The sequence below is a fragment of the Orcinus orca genome, chromosome 4, assembly GCF_937001465.1.
Source record: "Orcinus orca chromosome 4, mOrcOrc1.1, whole genome shotgun sequence".
Classification (NCBI taxonomy): domain Eukaryota; kingdom Metazoa; phylum Chordata; class Mammalia; order Artiodactyla; family Delphinidae; genus Orcinus; species Orcinus orca.
Window position 1 is genome coordinate 34,020,761 of NC_064562.1, and position 19,624 is coordinate 34,040,384.

Consider the following 19,624-nt stretch of genomic DNA (forward strand, 5'->3'; position numbering starts at 1 on the left):
TCTTCCAATGCAGGGGGTGCCGGTTCGATCCCTGGTTGGGGAGCTAAGATCCCACATGCCTTGTGGCCAAAAAACCAAACATAAAACAGAAGCAATATTGTAACAAATTCAATAAAGACTTTAAAAAATGGTCCACATCAAAAAAATCGTAAAAAAAAAACCCTATCATTTTCTCCCATATAACAAATCAGGTAAAATACCTACATATATGAGGGCTTAGTTGAAAAGAGGGGGCTTTCTTCCACAGGTATTTCAGAAGACACACACTAATGGTGTATTTGAACATTATGATGTTTCGGATAAAGAAAAAAAACTATATACATTAAGTGATTATAAATTACCTGAATATACAGTTTGCTACATATGAAAACACACTTCTTTTTTTTTTTGTAAACTAAAATTATTTTTATTATTATTATTTTTAATTTATTTATTTTTGAAAACACTTCTTTTTAAAAAATTTCTTGAATAGTTTTTTACATTAATCAGTTTTCAAAACATATTTTTACCTTCTCGTTCAACTTACCCCATCAGCAATTAAGCATTAAAAAATGTTATTGGGGACTTCCCTGGTGGCGCAGTGGTTGAGAGTCCGCCTGCTGATGCAGGGGACACGCGTTCGTGCCCCGGTCCGGGAAGATCCCACATGCTGCGGAGCGGCTGGGCCCGTGAGCCATGGCCGCTGAGCCTGCGCGTCCGGAGCCTGTGCTCTGCAACGGGAGAGGCCACAAGAGTGAGAGGCCCGCGTACTGCAAAAAAAAAAAAAAAAAAAATGTTGTTGGTAATTAGTTTATCTGTGGTCTAATTTTAGTATTTCCCTAGTAAGTTTACATATTTTTCTTAAAGACAAATATGTTAATTATGTTTTATAGCAGTTTATTAAGTACATTTTCATTTATTAATACATAGTTAAAACTTTTTACCTCCTATCATAGAACAGGAAATTGGTATTTCCGATGACTTCAAATCAATGGTAATTATATTTACCAACCAGTTTAAGGTACATTTGTTATCTCATTGAACGTTCTTTGAGTTGATTTACCTTGGAAGGTCTCAACTGCAACAGAATAACTACATCTTTGGTGGTGATGGATGGATGGAGAAGGTGGATTTGTTACTGGTGGTTGTGGTGTCTTGTTTGTTTTGCTTTCTTTGTTTTGGGTTGTTGTGGGGCTGTGTGTGTGTGTGCACAGTTTTTTGTTTGTTTTAAGTGGTGGTATATAGGGCACTGATACTTTGTACTTTATTCATAATTTTATACCTTGGCTTAAGTACTTTAAAATTCATATTCCAAAATGGCGAAATGGAGAGTGATTTTTTTCCCCCTCACTCAATGGATGTAGCTAAAGCATGACCACCAGCTTTAACTGTCCATGGGTCCCTGGGCTCACATGGTAAGGGCATTACTTGAGAGGAAGCAGTCGACATAGCTGGGCACTCTTTAAACATGATGCTGAGAGCTAAGCTTGAGCTTAGCAGGGCGGCCCCATTCCCCAATGTTCAGTGTCTCGTCAGGCTGTTTTTGGCTCCCGTTTCCTTGCTCTTGCAGGTGAGAAGCAGCCCTTCCGGGCTGCCTGGGGTTGGCCTCCTGCCCTCTCAATTAGGTCTAGCCCACGCCACTTCCACTCCCCATCCAGTAGCTACTGCTGGAGATTTTCCGGATCCCACCATGGCCAGTCCCTAGGGAATGCTATGTGTTGAAATTGTTTTAGCATCGTGCACATTGAACTGATTTCCTTTGGAAGGTGCTGGCAACTTTCCCTAAGATGGGAAAATTTGGTTTATGTGGAGACAAAACTTCACAGCTTGTCATGGAGAGAGACCCAGGACCCCTTACCTCCATCTCCTGCTGGGCACAAACACCGGCTGCTCAGTGGACAGCCGCTCTCTTACTCTCATTTGTTCTAAAATGCCATCAGTGGGGCTTGGAGGACACAGACACAGTCCCTGGCCTTATGAAGCTTCCAGCCAAGTGCAGGAGCCAGTTATTAAACACCTATTCACTCAGATTAATGAGATTAAACCAGTGACAAGGGCCATATACCAGAAGTACACAGGCAACCATGTAATAGGGGAATTTGCTCTAATCGGGGAAGGCTTCCCTGCAGAAGTGATGAATAGGCAGAAATCCCAAGGAGGAGGAAAAATTAATTTAGCAAAGGGGAGTGAGCAGAAGAAAAGAATTTCAGGTATGTGCAAAGGTGTAGAGTGAAAGGGAATATAACACTTTGGAAGAACTTAGATAGGCCCAAATGTGCAGCAGATGAGGGGAAAAGACAGAAAATAAATAGGTCCAGATCATATAGGTGGTAATCCGTATTACCACACATGGATTCTTGTCTTCATTGTAAGAACAGTGGAAGCCATGGAAGGGTTTCATCTTAGATGTGAGGGGGAGGAGATTTAAGTGGTCGGCTTTGCATTTGGGAAAGGTCACTCTGGTTGCAGTATGGAGAAGGGTGAGGGGGGTACAAGGTGGATGGCATTATACCAGGGGCAGGGCGACCGCAGACATCTAAGCAAGGGTGTCTTCATACAGATGAAGAGACCTGGGGAGGCTGGAACCATACTGAGGAATTTCCAGGCTTTGGTGAAGGGTTGCATGTGGACAGTGAAGACCAGTATGGGAATTACTGTTTTTAGAATGACTCATACTTCTGGTTTGCTTAGATGAAGGGATGGAGGTGCAGTTCACTGATGGGTGGACACAGCGTGTGGGAATATCGTGGGTTTGGTTTTGAACATGTTGAGTTTTAGGACCTGTGAGACCTCTAAGAGGAGATGTCAAGAGAGCAGTTGGTGTACAGTTATGGGGCTCAGAGGAGGCATCCATGGGAAGAAACATAAATATGAGAGTGTTATGCTTATCGTGCATTATAATATAATACCCCAGGGAAAGAAGAGGGCTTACGATAAGCCTTGATTAACTCCAAACTATATTGACTCAGTAGAAAAGAGAGCAGGCAGAAGGAGAACGAGGTGAGTGTGGTATCGGAAACCAAGGAAAGATAAAGTTTCATAAAAAGGAGGGGTGGGGAGGCAGTGCTCAAGCTTGATGAATGACAGAATCAAAAAATGTGTATTAGATTTAGATGTTGCTAGTGAGTGACCTTAGCAAAAGCTGTTTCATCTCTGGTATTGATTCAGTGCTATCAACTGTGTGACATAGGGAAGGTCATTTAACCTCCTTGATGTCAGTTTCCCCATCTGCAAAATAAGAGAAATGGGGCGAAATCAGAGGTTTTCAAATTTGTTGGAGAAACTGGGAAACGTTGTAGTGATGTCGAGCTTAGATTCTGGTGCCAAATTGCCTGCGTTTGAGCAACCACTCTGTCTCTGACGGCCTAAGTCCCTTGGGCAAGTAACTTACCCTCTCTCTGCCTGTCTTTCCTCATACATTTAAAAGTGATCACAGGATTACTGGAAGTAAAGTTGACCCCCGAACAACATAGGTTTGAACTGCATGGGTTTACTCATATGCGGATTCTTTTCAGTAGTCAGTATTACAGGATGACAAGATCTGCGGTTGGTTGAATCTGCAGGTGTAGAACCCCGGATGTGGAGGAACTGGGTAATTGGAGGGCTGGCTCTGAGTTACACGGGGATCTTCGGATTTTCCACTGCACCAAGGGTCGGCGCCCCTAACTCGCGCGTTGTGCAAGGGTCAACTGTATTAGCCAGACATTTCGCTAATTAAACGAATTAAGTTGATGGCTCTTAAGGAGAGGCTCTTAAGAAGAGATGGTGTTGGTGGGACTCTGGGTGTCCCGTCCCTGTTTCAAACAAACATTTCCACTTCGATGTGTTTTTAACATCTGAAATCTGCTTATGATTTTGTATGTAAAAAGAGTTTCAGCGCTAACAGAAAAATTGTGACATGTTTCTTCCAATTTGTGTAAAAGTCCACAAATTCGTGAACGCCATACTAGGTATCAGTGCTTCTCAATCTTAAATGTGCATACACATCGCCTGGGAATCTGATTCATCAGGCCTGGAGTGGGTCCTGCAAGTCTGCGTTTCTTCCAAGCTCCCCGTTGAGGCCAGTGATGCGCACCTGTGGACCACACTTTGCCTGTGTGGCAAAGCTCGAGGAAACAGTACCAAAGTCAATGAGATTATCTGATCAGTTGACTGGTGCAATGTGAGGTGACCTATTGACTTCAGAACTAATCTTTTCCTAGTGAAGGAGACCACAACGGAAGTTATGCAAAGTAGCCCTGTAGTCACCGAGACCCTGTCTGGTAGCCCCTGCAGGAGCCCCACTGTGCTGACCGCCCCGCTTCTGTTTCTGCGACAGGTGCCTGCAGAACTACATTCCCGCCCACAGTCTAACCCTCTCCTGCCCCGTGTGCCGCCAGACCTCCATCCTGCCCGAGAAGGGGGTGGCCGCGCTCCAGAACAACTTCTTCATCACAAACCTGATGGACGTGCTGCAGCGAACTCCAGGCAGCAATGCTGAGGAGTCCTCCATCCTGGAGACAGTCACCGCTGTGGCTGCGGGGAAGCCTCTCTCTTGCCCAAACCACGATGGGAATGTAAGTGAGCGGATGGCAGGCACTGCCTGGGCCGAGGGGCTGCTTGATTTGGGGAGGCTTTGGTCAATCAGAGGGTATATACACTGAAACAGAACTCCACCTGGAAAATGAGTGATTGAAAACACTTTTTACCTGTCCTCAGACTATTTTGCCTGCTTCCTTTCTCTGACCCAATTTATTTAAATAATAAGATCAGTCTTCATTGTGCCGACTTAGCACAAATTGGTTTCCCCAGGAGAGCAAACCGACAACTGTTTGTAAGCTGGGCATACTTTGACCCACAAACATCTGTGTAATAAATTATGGAGAAAGATTTAATAGTAGATAAGTTCTGCAAAGTGAGAATGATTATTAAAATGTTATTTACAGTGTTTTATTTTTCTTGTGAGGGAAATTTTCCTCATGCTCCATTAGACCCTATTCCTTAATCATAAATACTCTGAAGTTATGTGAATCCCTGATCAGAGATTATATAGCCTGTAGATCCCAAACATACTTCCTGCTGCCAGCAAACACAGTAACCATCATACACTCTGGAGGACCGGTGTGTACCATCAAACGATGGATTCACGGCAGCTGTGTAGCCTGAAGAGGCAGCATTGCATAGCAGCTCACTGCCAGCTTTGGAGTCAGACTGCCTGATTCAAATCCTGCTCCTCAAACTCATTTCCTGTGTCAGCTTTGGGAAATGTACTACATTCTCTGTCTCGCTTCCTCATCTGCAGAAAGAAAGTAATAACAGTCTCCCCTACAGGATTATTTGGAGAATTAAATATTTTAGTCATAGAAAGCATACCGTAAGCTCTCTATAAATATTAGCTATTAACATGATTTCTAATTAATGGCTTATTTCATTTTTTCTTTATGTAGTGGCCACTTCAAAAGTGTTTGAAACTGCTATAATCAAACCACTGAAGTAACATGAGGTTCCTAGGGCAAAGCAATAATTATTAGCCGTAACTAATAACTGTTGGTCTACCTCTCGTAGACCCACTGTGCTGCAGCCTCACTGGCCTCCTCGAACTTGCCAAGTGGTTTCCCACCTTGGGCCCTGGCTGCTGTCTGTTCCTCATGCCTGGAACGCTCTTCGTTCCCTATTTATGTGGCCAGCTCATTCTCATCCTCCATGTCTCAGCTCAAATTTCTATACCAGGCAGTCCTCTCTAGCTCACTCTCTAGGGCAGAACGCCTCTGACACCCGGTTTCCCACCATCATACCATGTCTTCATTCCCTTCATGACATTTGCCGTGTTCTGCCTGCCTCCAGCTGTGTATCTGCTGGCTTTCCTTGTAGAAAGTGAGCTCCAAGAGGGAGGGACCATGTTCATCATTATACCCCAGCACTCGGCACAGCATCTTACACATGGAAGTGTACATATAAACAGAGACCAACCAAATGAGGAATAGCAAAGGCTATTTACTCAGCACTTGCTGTAACAAGGAGTCAGACCATCACTTGTGTTTTGTCAGAGACTCAAAGTCAGGCAGAGGAGCTGGGAAAGCTCTGTAGTGGAAAAAAGGGGAGGCTTCAGCTGTGCCCTGATTGGGAGTGGTTGGCATGGGGAAGCTGGGGGCCAACTAATTAGAAGGGGGACATCCTACGTGACTGCTTAGGGGTGCAGATTTGGCTTTCTCTGCTTGGTCCTAAGTCGGAAGAGGGACAAAAATTATAGAAGCTGTTAATTATCAAGTCCTAGCCATTTGGGGTCAATTGGTACAGAAGTTATTGTTTAGCTTTTTGGATTGTTAACAGAGATTGCAGCCTGACTTATAGCAGGCTGGCTTCCTGGTTTGTTTCATTGTGGATAAGGGGGTTGGTTTCTTGGGCAAGTTGTGGGTCAGAGTTTTATTTTTGTATGGTCCGTGTGCATTTTTATATTCAGTCTCTCAGAAGTCAGTAGTACATATTTTTAAACAAATGGCCAGACACCGTGCTAGGCTTCTCACACACCACTCTGTGTAAATTGGTACTGGTTACCTTCATTTTATAGATAAAGAAACTGAGACTTGAACAGTTTAAGTAACACAGCTAGTTGACACATCATGAAAGCTAGACCAGGAGGAAATAGCATCCTGAGCGATTTACTAGCCAAAACAAGAGAGACATCGTGGATTACATATCCTTAATTATTTAATCGAAAGCACACCAGGCTATTGATAACTGTAGATTTTCTGCACACTGTACTCCAAGGGAGAGTTACCATGTAAGTTTTGCAAAAGGAACTTTAAAGCGTGCCCTCTTACGACCGCTTCTCACACTGGCTCTTAATGAATGCTAAGGCTGTCTCCTTCTGGGGCTCACATTCTAAATACTAGTCTGGGAAGACATTTCCATCAGGTACCTGAGTCCCCTTCAAGAGTAGTCCAGGTAGGGCTCTCTGGACATCTGACTTGATAGGGGAGTAAAGTTTTAGAAACTTTAGGAGATCTACTATAGACACTGGTCCAAATTTGGGGTGTAAAGGACAATCGTGTGGAATGAGAAATAATGGCAACTGAAAAGATTACATCAATAAGTAAAGGCAAGAGTGTCGTGGAATTCAGGAATGAGCTTGCAGCTCAGCACAGCTAGAGCATGGAGATGCCCCAGTGGTGATGGGAGCATAGGTGGGCTGGAGAATACAGGATGAGTCTAGAAAGATAGAGGGGAGAAATTGTGACGAGCTAAGAATGTCATCGAGGAAAGGTTTGACCTAAATTCCATAAGCAGTGGAGAAGCATTAAAACCTTTTAAACAGGAGATGGGTATGTTAATGGCATTGTGGAGAAATAGCGCAGCAGAGACTGGAGGCTGCACCACCAATTGAGTTTAGTATTGAGTTGTCCAAATGCGAGATGATAAGGGGTAGAACAAGAAAAGCATCAATGGACTTGGAGAAGGAAGGATGAATTTCAGAGAAAAGAGTATTCTTTCACTTGAGAATCTGCCTCCCACTAATAAAAAGGCATATACTAAAATCTGGTCAACTAAGCTATTAAGATTGTGAGAATTTGAGCCATTCAAATTGATCATATAATAGGTAATTTTTAAAAAATCACTGTATTTTTCCATTGTGTAGACCAAGTTCCTGCACCACAATGCAATAAAATTACACTAGTAACATATGTTACAGAGGAAACCCCAAATCTTTTTTAAAAGTTTATAATTGTTTAATCAAAGAAAAAATAGCAAAATTGGACTATTTACAAAATGTTGAAAGTGTAAGCTTTATCTATTAAATGTATAAGATAAAGTCATTATCTATACTCAGGAAATTTCATATGTTTAAGTATTTTATTTAAAAAGAGTTCATTTCAAGAAGTTAGGAAAAGAACATTAAAATAAATATATGGCACACGAAAAAAAGAAAATAGTAAAGATAACCTTGGAGAGTGTGAAAGTAATGAAACAATTGTGTTGATGAATAAATCCAAGAGCTGAATTTTTTTTAGTTAATGAAATAATCTGACATCTGATAAAGCACCAAAGGGTAAATATAAATAAATCAAATTGGGACGAATAAAGAGATATCTGTATAGATAAAAAGATTTTAAAATTAGTAGATCAATTCTCTGTGCTAAAGGCTAATATAGTGAAAGTTTGAATGAAGTGGATGATTATCTAGGAAACTACAAATGATCAAGAAAACCCAAATAGACCTATAATCTTGAAGAAAACTGGTGAAAGTTCATTTAAAACTGAATGCCTTCAAACCTGTATAAAACAGATATGATTCATAGTATTTATACTGCTGGATCATAAGAAAAGATAGGAAGCTACCAAATTCACCTATGATATACTCATTAACTCTGACACCAAAATCTAGTGAAGACAGAACAAGAAGAAAACTATGAATCATTCAGTTTATGAAAGTAGCTGTAAAATTCTTATTTAAAATACCTGAGCAGGGACTTCCTCGGTGGTCCAGTGGGTGGGACTTCGCTCTCCCAATGTAGGGGACCCGGGTTCGATCCCTGATCGGCAAACTAGATCCCCCGTGAATACCGAAACTAGGAGTCCGCATTCCGCAAAGAAGATCCCGCGTGCTTCAAGGAAGACACGGCGCGGCCAAAATAAATAAATATTTTTTTAAAAAAATAAGTAAATAAAATAAAATACCCCAGCAAACTTTTACCGTGTAAGAGCACTTACTTACTAAGAAAAATACTGAATATCACAAAAGAAAATGAGCCTAGAACTTGAAAAATTCACAGGAGATCTATAAACAGTTAATAATCATAGGAGAAAATAAATGTTAAGCTTCACAAAGGATTCCTAAAGATGTTTTTCCTGAGAATGCCTGAGGAATAGAGACCCTTGGATGCCATAGGCTGCTAAGGAGAAACAGTCACAGAGATGCTAATTCCAGCAAAGGTAAAGAAGCCTTTAGGTTGAAACGTTCCCTGTTTCTCTACCAAACATATCACATCAAATCACATTAAAAATTAACTCTAAAGAATTGGATCCTCCTGGAGGTGAATGAAGCTATTTAAAGTGTGTTTTGAGCACCTTTTCTATGCTGGGTCATTATGAGTCTTTGGAATCATAAAACGTATAAACTAGCAAGAGGCCTTGGGAAATTTACCGCGTGTCTTGAATCATTCTATTGTTCCACCATAGATTGTAGGAGTTCTCTGCTGATGCTCTGAAACAGGGGTCCTCACTGCATATTCAAGTCAAATGCATGCAATATTACAGATAAATGGCTGCGGTTAATTGCCATGGGTAAATCTTTAAAAACAATTCAAATGATTCAATAAAATCGGGTAATTAACAATGAAGCAGGATGTTGCCCTCATAAACTGCCTGGTGCTGATTAGCACATGTGGATGAACGCCTGTCATTTACTTTAAGTGCTGTGACACTATCTGTCTTCTAATTAAACTGCCATGGCTGCATTGTTCAAATACAAAGTAAAATGGGAATAATGGTTAGTGGTTTAAGAGGTTCTTTGCACTTAAAGCAGACATGCCTCAAAGTCCCAGAACACAAATGATCCTTAAGCCCTGTTGTTGCTGGCTTAGGTGCCTTTCTAACAAGCATGTTAAGAGGTGCAAAGGAGAGATCCTCATTAAGAATGCCCTGCCACTAATCAGCCCCCACTTCCAGAATCCTGGCCGGGGGTGGGTGGGTGGTGGTGGTGGTGGCTACAAGGCCCTGACCATCCTTTTCAGCACGTTATTATGCATATGGTCCTGCCATCTCCTCTTCTAATGAACACAAATGGTGACTACCTGTCAACAACAACAAGCTCATCCTGGGCTCTGGCCCACCCACCCTTGGGAGCACCAGTGTCCTCTCACCCAAGATGGATGAGTTCAACTGAGTTGCTCACCTCCCACAATGAAGTCTCAGCTTGAGTCAAAGCTGTCAGAACCTGAGCACAAGCATTAGACAATGACTAGTTGTAGACGCTTCAAAATGATTTCAGGGCCTTTACTTCCCAAGAAACATGCAAGATACAGAACCAGGGACAACTACCCAGGTCTGTTGCTATCTCTTCAAAGATGCAATCAGTTTCTTAAAATGGAGGTTAAAATCACTTGACGTAAAACTCAACATTTTAACCCCTTTAAAGTGTACAATTCAATGGCTTTTAGCATATTTAAAAGGTTGTCCAAACATCACCACTACCTAATTCCAGAAGTTTTTCATTATCCCCCAAAGAAACTCCATACCTGTTAAGCAGCCATTCCTCATCCCCTCCCCGACACCCCAACCCCTGGCACCCACCAGCCTGCTTTCTGTTTCTAAGGATTTGTCCATTGTGGACATTTGATATAAATGGAATTCTACAATATGTGGGCTTTTGAGTCTGGCTTCTATCGCTTAGCATAATATTTTCAAGGTTCATCTATATTGCAGTGTATATCAGAACTTCATTCCTCTTGTATGGCTAAATATTATACCATAATTTGTTTATCCATTCATGAGTTGATGGATATTTGGGTTGTTTCCACTTTTGGGCTATTATAAATAATGCTGCTATGAACATTCATGTACAGTTTTTGTGTGGACATACGTTTTCAGTTCTCTTGGGTAGATACCTAGGAGAGTGGAATTGCTGGGTCATATGGTAATGTTTAACCTTTGAGGAACCGCCAACTGTTTTCGTAGAATTACACCATTTTACATTCCCACCAGCAAAGTATGAGAGTTCTGATTTTTCCACATTCTCTCCAACACTTGTTATCTGATTTTTTGAGTCTAGCCCTCCAAGCTGGTGTGAAGTGGTGTCTCACTGCGGTTTTGATTTGCATTTTCCTAGTGACTAATGATGTTAGAGTATTTTCCTGTGAAAATTGGCCATTTGTTTACCCTTTTTGAAGAAATGTCTATTTAATTCCTTTGACAATTTTTGAATTGGGTTCTTGAGTTGCAGGGGTTCTTTGTATGTTCTGGATACTACATCGTTGTCGGATATATAACTAGGAAATATTTTTCCCATTCTTTTTACTTTCCTGGTACTGCCCTTTGATAGACAAGTTTTTAATTTGATGAAGTCCAATTTATCTACTTTTTCTTTTTTTGCTTGTGTTTTTGGCATCATATCTAGGAATCTATTGCCAAGTCCAAAGTCATGAAAATTTAACCCCTTGTTTTTTTCTAGGATTTTTATAGTTTTAGCTCTTACATTTAGGTTGTTAATCTATTTTCAGTTAATTTTTGTATATGGAGTGAGGTAAGGTTTCAACTTCATTCTTTTACACATAGATATCCAGTGGTCTTGACGTCCCTTGTGGAAAAGACTCTTTTCCCCCATTGAGTGGTCCTGGCACACTTTTCAAGAATCAGTTGACCATAAATGTATGGTTTTATTTCTGGACTCTCAATTCTATTCTATTGTCTATATGCCTATCCTTATGCTGGTAACGCACAATTTTTATTACTCTAGCTTGGTAGTAAGTTTTGAAATAGGGAAGTGTGAGGCTTCCAATTTTGTTCTTCTTTTGAAAGTTGTTTTGGCTATTCAGGGTACCAGTGTAATTTTATATAAATTTTAGGAACAGCTTGTTCACTTCTGTGAAAAAAGAAGTTGGAGTTTTGATAGATATTTCATTGAATCTGTAGATCAGTTTGGGAATATTGCCCTCTTAATAATATTAAGTCTTCCAGTTCATGAGCATGGGATATCTTTCCATGTATTTCCATTATTTAGGTATTCTTTAATTTCTTTCAACAATATTTTGTAGCTTTCAGTGTACGAGTCTTGTACCTTCTCTGTTAAATTTATTCTTTAAGTATTTTATATTCTTTTGGATGCTATTATAAATGGAATTTTCTTAATTTCATTTTTGGATTGTTCACTGCTAGTGTATAGAAATACAACTGATTTTTGTTTGTTGATATTGTATCCTAAAGCTTTGCTGAATTCGTTTGTTAGTTCTGATAGTGTGTGTGTGTGTGCACGTGCACATGTGTACATTCTTTGGGATTTTCCATATATAAGTCATCTCTGAATAGAGAAATTCTTACTTCTTCTTTTCCAGTTTGGATGCATTTTATTTTTCTTGCCTATATGCTCTGGCTAAAACTTCCAGAACATTGTTGAATAGAAGTGGCAAAAGTGGACATCCTTGTCATATTCCTGATCTTAGGAGGGAGTCACCATTAAATAAGCTGTGGGGTTTTTGCAGATGCCGTTTTTCAAGTTGAGGAATTTTCCTTCTACTTCTAATTTGATGTGTTTTTTGTTTTGTTTTTTATCATGAAAGGGTGTTGGGTATTGTCAAATCCTATTTCTGTATTTACTGATCTGATCATGTGGGATTCTTCCCCTTCATCTTATTAGCGTGGTGTATTACATATATTGATTATTGTATGTGGACTACCCTTGCATTCCTGGAATAAATCCCACGTGGTCATGGTGTTTAATCTTTTTAATATGCAGCTGGGTTCAGTTTACTAGTATTTTGTTAAGGATTTTTGCACCTATATTCATAGGGACTAATGAATAGTCTAGACTAATAGACTAATAAAGACTAATAATAGTCTTTAATTTTCTTTTCTTGTGTGATGTCTTTGACTTTGGTGTCAGTATATTACTGGCCTAATGAATTAGGAAATGTTCCCTTCTCTTCTAATTTTGAAGAGTTTGGGGATTGGTGTTAATTCTTCTTGAAATGCTTGGTAGAATTCACCAGTGAAGCCATCTCGCCCTGGACTTTTCTTTGTTGGAGGTATTTTGAATATTGATTGATCTCTTTACTTATTGTAGGTCTATTCATATGTTCTACTTCTTCTCTGAGTTAGTTTTGGTAGTTTGTGTGTTTCTAGGAATTTATCCATTTTATCTAGGTTATTTGATTTATTGACATACAACAGTCCATAGTATTCTGTTTGTCAATTTTGTTGATTCTTACAAAGAACCAACTTTTGGCTCATTGATTCTCTCTATTGTTTTTCTATTCTCCATTTTATTGATCTCCACACTAATCTTTATTTCCTTTCTTCCGCTTGCTTTGGGTTTAATTTGTTCCTCTTTTTCTAGTTCTCTAAGGTGGAAGCCTAGGTTATTGATTTGAGATCTTCTTTTTAATGTAGACATTTACAGCTATAAATTTTGCTCTGAGCACTGTCATAAGTTTTGATATGTTGTGTTTCTATTCATCTCAAAATATTTTGGGGATTCCCTGGTGGTGCAGTGGTTGAGAGTCTGCCTGCCGATGCAGGGGACACGGGTTCGTGCCCCGGTCTGGGAAGATCCCACATGCCACAGAGTGGCTGGGCCCGTGAGCCATGGCCGCTGAGCCTGTGTGTCCGGAGCCTTGCATCCGGAGCCTGTGCTCCGCAGCGGGAGAGGCCACAACAGTGAGAGGCCCACGTAACGCAAAAACAAAACAAAACAAAACAAAATATTTTGTACTTTCCCTTGTAATTTCTTCTTTGACTCATTATGTTTGTGTTATTTAATTTCCACATATTTGTTAATTTTCCAGATTTCCTTATGTTATTGATTTCTAATTTCATTCTACTGTAGCCAGAGAAGATACTTTATATGACTTCAGTCTTTTTAAATTTATTGAGACTTTTGTGACCTAATGTATGGTTTTTTCTGGAAGATGTTGCGTGTGTACTTGACAAAAATGTGTCTTCTGTTATTGAACAGAGTGTTCCACATGTGTGTGTTAGGCCTGGTTGGTTTATAATGTTGTTCAAGTTCTCTATTTCTTTACTGATCTTCTGTCTAATCGTTATATCATTATTGAAAGTGGAATATTGAAATCTCCAACTATTATTATTGAACTCTCCATTTCTCCCTTCAGTTCTGTCAGTTTTTGCTTCATATATAGTGGGACTCTGTTGTTGGTTGCATATGTATTAATAAATGATGGCTTTACCATTTTATTATTATATAATGTCCTTTTTTTAATTGAAGTATAGTTGATAATGTCCTTGTCTGTCTGTTATAACAACTTTTGTCTTAAAGCCTGTTTTGTCTAATATTAGAATAGCTACTCCAGCTCTCTTTTGGTTACTCTGTGCATGGAATATCTTTTTCCATCTTTTTACTTTCAACCTAATGTGATTCTCTTATAAACAGCATAGAGTTCACACATTCAGCAATGTTATTATAGATGTACTATGTGCAGGGAATTATCTAGGCTCTGGGTGAGAGAGTTTCAGTGCTCAGTAACTTAAAATCTTATAAATATTTCATAAAAGGGGTGTGAATAAAATTGCTTTAGTGGGTGCATTCACTTTATGAAAATCCATCAATCTGTGTTAGGATTTATGCCATTTTCTGTATGTGTGTTATACTTCAAGAAAAAGATTCCCCCCGCCCCAAGTGCTTTGGGAATTCAATATTGGAAGAAGTTATTTCCAGATGAGAGAATAAGGGGAATGCCTTCACAAGGAAACTAACCTTCAGGCTTTATGTTATATTGATACCGAGAGTTCACCACAGTCAGGGTAAGGTGGTTTTATTTTCAGGTAAGCAAATGATATCATCAGCGCCATCATCACTGCTACTACTTATTAAGAACTTACTACGTGCCAATGCCAGGCATCATCTGAGTTCTCTGTGCATATTAATCTACCAAATCCTCATAGCAGCCCTATGAAGTAGATTAGTACGTTACATGACTGTCTCCATTTGCCAAAGCGAAAATTGAGACACGGTGAGGTCACGTTAAGTGGTGGAGCCAGGATGCAAACTGTTGCATCCAGCTCATCTCTTATCCAAAGAGTAGCCGTTCTCAAGGTGCAATCCAGGAACTCTCATGGGTCTCCAGACCCTTTCAGGGGACCCACAAGGTCAAAACTATATTTATGATAATACTAAAACATTATTTATCTTTTTTTTTTTTTTTTTTTTTTGTGCGGGCCTCTTACTGTTGTGGCCTCTGCCGTTGTGGAGCACAGGCTCCGGATGCACAGGCTCTGGACGCACAGGCTCAGTGGCCATGGCTCATGGGCCCAGCCGCTCCGCGGCATGTGGGATCTTCCCGGACCAGGGCACGAACCCACGTCCCCTGCGTCGGCAGGCGGACTCTCAACGACTGCGCCACCAGAGAAGCCCTATTTACCTTTTTCACTCTCAACCTCTCAAGAGTATTCAGTGGCATTTTCCAGAGACTCTACTATATGTGCTAGCAAAACAGATTGAATGCAGCAGCAGATATGAGAATCCAGCTGTCTTCTATGAAGCCAGACACTGAAGAGATTTACAAATATGAAAAGCAATGCCATTCTCCTCACAAAATTTTTGTTTTGCAAAATATACTTTTCATATATTTTAATGTTAACATTTATTTTTGCTTTTGATAAATTAATCAATATTTTGAATGTTTCTCAGTTTCCATTTTTAACCTAATAAATAGCTATAGCTATAACTCATATAAACACAAAGCATTTGGAATCCTCAATCGTGTATAAAGAGTGGAAAGGGGTCCTGAGACCAAAAAGTTTGAGTACCAAAGCCCTATACTATTCTGTCTTAGGGGAGTGGCCAAAAAAAGCTGGTTTTGTGGCCATAGCAACAGCTTTGGAGTCCGATCCACCTCTGTTCGAGACCTGGAACATAAACGTTTATCTTTCCTTTTCTCCTGTGAAACTGGATATAATACTGCCCACATCCTGGGGAGGCTGTGAGAATTAACTGAGAGAGTGCAAGTGAAGGCTTAGTGCGTGGTCAGCACTCAGTCACTGGCACCAAACCTGGAATTGCTCTTGTGTCACCCGCAGGTGATGGACTTTTACTGCCAGTCCTGCGAGACTGCCATGTGTCGGGAGTGCACGGAGGGGGAGCATGCGGAACACCCCACAGTCCCCCTCAAGGACGTGGTGGAGCAGCACAAGGCCTCACTCCAGGTCCAGCTGGACGCTGTCAACAAAAGGTGTGCATACCTCTGCCTGGCTCCTGACGGGCCGCCTGTGGCCTCAGGGTCTCGTGTCCCAGTGGGATGGAAGATTCATGTCACCTAAATCAACTGTCCCTTGATCATAGGGCTGTAGTCATAAACTAGTGAGTGATGAGGGCCATCCCCTGCCCCTTGATAAAATTCCAGCCCCCTTTTGTTATGAGTGGTGGTTTTCCTTTTAGTACCTTAGTATGATTAAATGAACAAAATATACTCGAGGAAAATACACTCTCAGGAGATCTCTGAAATTTGTGCCTGAAACCAGGCTCTCTGAAGAGCCTTTCTTAGCTACTGTTCTTGACACACTTAGAAGCCACTGTGCCGACTGTGACTGGCTCATCTCTATCTGAGCCGAGCAAAATGGTCCTGAGCAGCAAGTGCTCAATTTTCCTTCTCCTTCCCTGCTTCCAGGCTCTTTATTTGGCATGGAAATGAAGAAACAGAGTAGCTGTGTGGTGCATGAGAAGGACCAAAGAGAGGAAATAAACAGCAAAATGAAAATAAATATCTTTACCAAAAGTTGAAGTGAGAAAAGTGTGGCTATTCTATACTAATTAAAAGAACTTGGAAACTTGCAAGAAATTCCCAGGAAACTCTGAGTTTGGATAAGTTTTTCATGTGATTGGGTAAAAAGATACAGCTATATATTTAGACCAGTGGTCCTCAACCAAGGGTGATGATACCCCCCAAGGGACATTTGGCAATGCCTGGAGACAATCTGGTGTCACAGCTGTGTGTGGGGGAGGGGTAGAGGAAAGGATGCTGTTAAACATCCTACAATTCACAGGACAGCCGCCTGCAACAAAGAATTATCTGGCCCAAAATATCAATATGTCAAGTTAGAGAATGCCTGATTTATTTTTTTCTTTTTCTTCTTATATTTTTATTGAAGTATAGTTAATTTACAATATTGTGTTAATTAGTGCTGTACAGCGAAGTGATTCAGTTATACATATATATATATACATTCTTTTTTTAAAAAATTCCTTTCCATTGTGGTTTATCACAGGATATTGAATATAGTTCTCTGTGCTCTACAGTAGGACCTTGTTGTTTATCCATTGTAGAGAACAGCTGATTTAGAGTGTGAGAAAAAGCCATGGGGTTCTGAGAGCTTCGAGGCTTTGTACCATCAATTTTTAAAATTAAATGATTGAGGTAGATTGAAATAGATGTGGACCCTCAAAATCTCTTCTCTCAAAGGCAGTAATTATGTCATGTCTTATTCACTCTCTTCTTCAGTTATTACTTTTTAAAGATGATGAAGGCACAGAAGATGTTTCTTGACAAAATATAGTGTTTGGATAGATTTTTTTTTCTTTACTATTTCCGTGTGGATCTTATTATAATAACGACCTCTGATAACTGTCTTCCAGGCTCCCAGAAATAGATTCTGCTCTTCAGTTCATCTCAGAAATCATCCATCAGTTAACCGACCAAAAGGCCAGCATTGTGGATGACATCCATTCTACCTTTGATGAACTCCAGAAGACTTTAAATGTGCGCAAGAGCGTGCTGCTTATGGAGCTGGAAGTCAACTATGGTCTCAAACACAAAGTAAGACTCCACCCTTTCCTACAGACATCCCGTGAGAGGTGCACTATCGGGGGCCTCCCTGGCGCTAGCTTACTGTGTTCTACCAGCGGTAAAGGGGACTCAAATGGGTTAAGTGTCACTGTTGTTCAGTAAACAGTAGTTTTTATTTAGTGGCTTATCCAGCTATTTCTTCCTTCCTGTTTTCAGCAGAACTATGATTCTGTGGCCTTAAGTACCACTTGATAACTTGACACAAGGCAAAGTTGAATATAAAGTAATGCTTTCAGGATTTAGGGTTAAACTGGATTGTTTTCCTTCCTTAATTATAATGTCTAATCGTCTCTTAATTGCTCTCTCACCCACACCAACCTGTTAGTCAACTTCAGAGTGAACCCTTTCAGCCTTTGTTTAACTCTGCACATCCCATCACAAAACCAGGGATGAAAGCTTCCGATATTCAGGTGTGGAGTTTTCGTTTGTCTGGTTTCTGTTCCTTTAGGTGGTGACAGGGAAGCTTTGGACATTAGACAAAGATACTGAATAATGAATAAAATTTCAGATGTCAGGCGTAGCAATCTGGCTGCCAAGCTGTCGGTGACGTTTCTGCTTGCGCCTATGACCCCATAAATATGTGTGTGGGAGAGACAGACGAGGAGGAAGGGAAAGCGAAGGTACTGGAAAGGCGATTTAGGATTCAGCGTGAGAACGAGGTTCCCTGGGTTAAACCGAACACCCCCTGCCGGGGGCCAAGAGCGCGGGCAGGTGCGGGCCCGGGCGCCCCGGGAAGAGCTCACCCGGCTTGGTTTCCCCGCAGGTCCTCCAGTCGCAGCTGGATACTCTGCTTGAGGGGCAGGAGAGTATCAAGAGCTGCAGCAGCTTCACGGCGCAGGCCCTCAACCATGGCACGGAGACGGAGGTGCTGCTTGTGAAGAAGCAGATGAGCGAGAAGCTGAACGAACTGGCGGACCAGGATTTTCCGCTGCACCCGCGAGAAAACGACCAGCTGGACTTCATCGTGGAGACCGAGGGGCTCAAGAAGTCCATCCACAACCTCGGGACGATTTTAACCACCAACGCCGTCGCCTCCGAGACGGTGGCCACGGGCGAGGGGCTGCGGCAGACCATTATCGGGCAGCCCATGTCCGTTACCATAACAACCAAGGACAAAGACGGCGAGCTGTGCAAAACGGGCAACGCCTACATCACGGCGGAGCTGAGCACGCCCGACGGCAGCGTGGCGGACGGGGAGATCCTGGACAACAAGAACGGCACGTACGAGTTTCTGTACACAGTACAGAAAGAAGGCGACTTCACCCTGTCCCTGCGGCTCTACGACCAGCACATCCGCGGCAGCCCGTTTAAGCTGAAGGTGATCCGGTCGGCGGACGTGTCCCCCACCACCGAGGGCGTGAAGAGGCGCGTAAAGTCCCCGGGGAGCGGCCATGTGAAGCAGAAGGCTGTGAAGAGACCCGCTAGCATGTACAGCACCGGGAAACGAAAAGAGAATCCCATCGAAGACGATCTGATCTTCCGCGTGGGTAAGGGGGAGGCGACGCTGCACCTGAATTCTGAGCTTTGCTTTGGTTAAGGGGTGACTGGGAAAGTGTTGCAAATTGCAGCTTTGCAGGTCACAACTAAGGCTGACGAGATATGCGTGTATTTTATTAGGTGAGCTCATGCAGTCTCCTTCTCCGGAGATTTTATGATTTATTTTCCCCTCCTCCTCCCTCATCCCTCCCTCCTTCCTTCTCCCTCCCCCCCACCCCCGCCTCTCTCCCGTTCTTCCCCCCTCTGCCTCCTCCTCCTTAACACACAAGTGCTGCACATTCATTATGGAAAATTAGAAACTGAAAATAAGCAAAAAGAGAATTAGAAAAATCACAGCACTCATAATCTGAACTTTTTTTGGGTAGCAGGTTTTATTTTTTTTACTTTTTATTTTATATTGGAGCATAGGTGATTAACAATATTGTGTTAGTTTCAAGTGTACAGCAAAGTTATACATATACATGTATATATTGTTTTTCAATTTCTTTTCCCATTTAGGTTGTTACCTAATACTGAGTAGAGTTCCCTGTGCTATTTTAAATATAGCACTGTGTACATAATCTGGACATTTTAAAGGAACTGTTGGCAACCTTCCCCTCCGCCCCCCTGTGGGAATGTCTAGAGTACTCCTGCCTAACCCCAAGGCAGAGAGATACTTC

General features: G+C 41.5%; 1 protein-coding gene and 1 long non-coding RNA gene across 11 annotated transcripts in view; one reads left to right on the plus strand and one right to left on the minus strand.

Moving 5' to 3' along the window:
• TRIM2 (tripartite motif containing 2) overlaps positions 1–19,624 on the plus strand; it is a 171,925-nt gene that overhangs the window by 116,313 nt on the left and 35,988 nt on the right. For 9 of the 10 annotated variants that reach the window (XM_049709074.1, XM_049709075.1, XM_049709073.1 and 6 more), the window contains 4 exons: positions 4,298–4,535; positions 15,706–15,857; positions 17,258–17,438; positions 18,232–18,955. In XM_049709074.1, coding sequence (XP_049565031.1) covers positions 4,298–4,535; positions 15,706–15,857; positions 17,258–17,438; positions 18,232–18,955 — 1,295 coding nt within the window. Of the gene's footprint in view, positions 1–4,297; positions 4,669–15,705; positions 15,858–17,257; positions 17,439–18,231; positions 18,956–19,624 lie in introns of those variants that run through there. The other variant, XM_033403526.2, reaches the window with a different exon arrangement.
• On the minus strand, positions 498–18,232 carry LOC125964231 (uncharacterized). The gene is made up of 4 exons (XR_007477010.1): positions 17,787–18,232; positions 4,419–4,635; positions 1,838–3,207; positions 498–749 (listed from the first exon to the last, which is right to left on the minus strand). It is a non-coding gene; the product is annotated as an uncharacterized LOC125964231 (long non-coding RNA).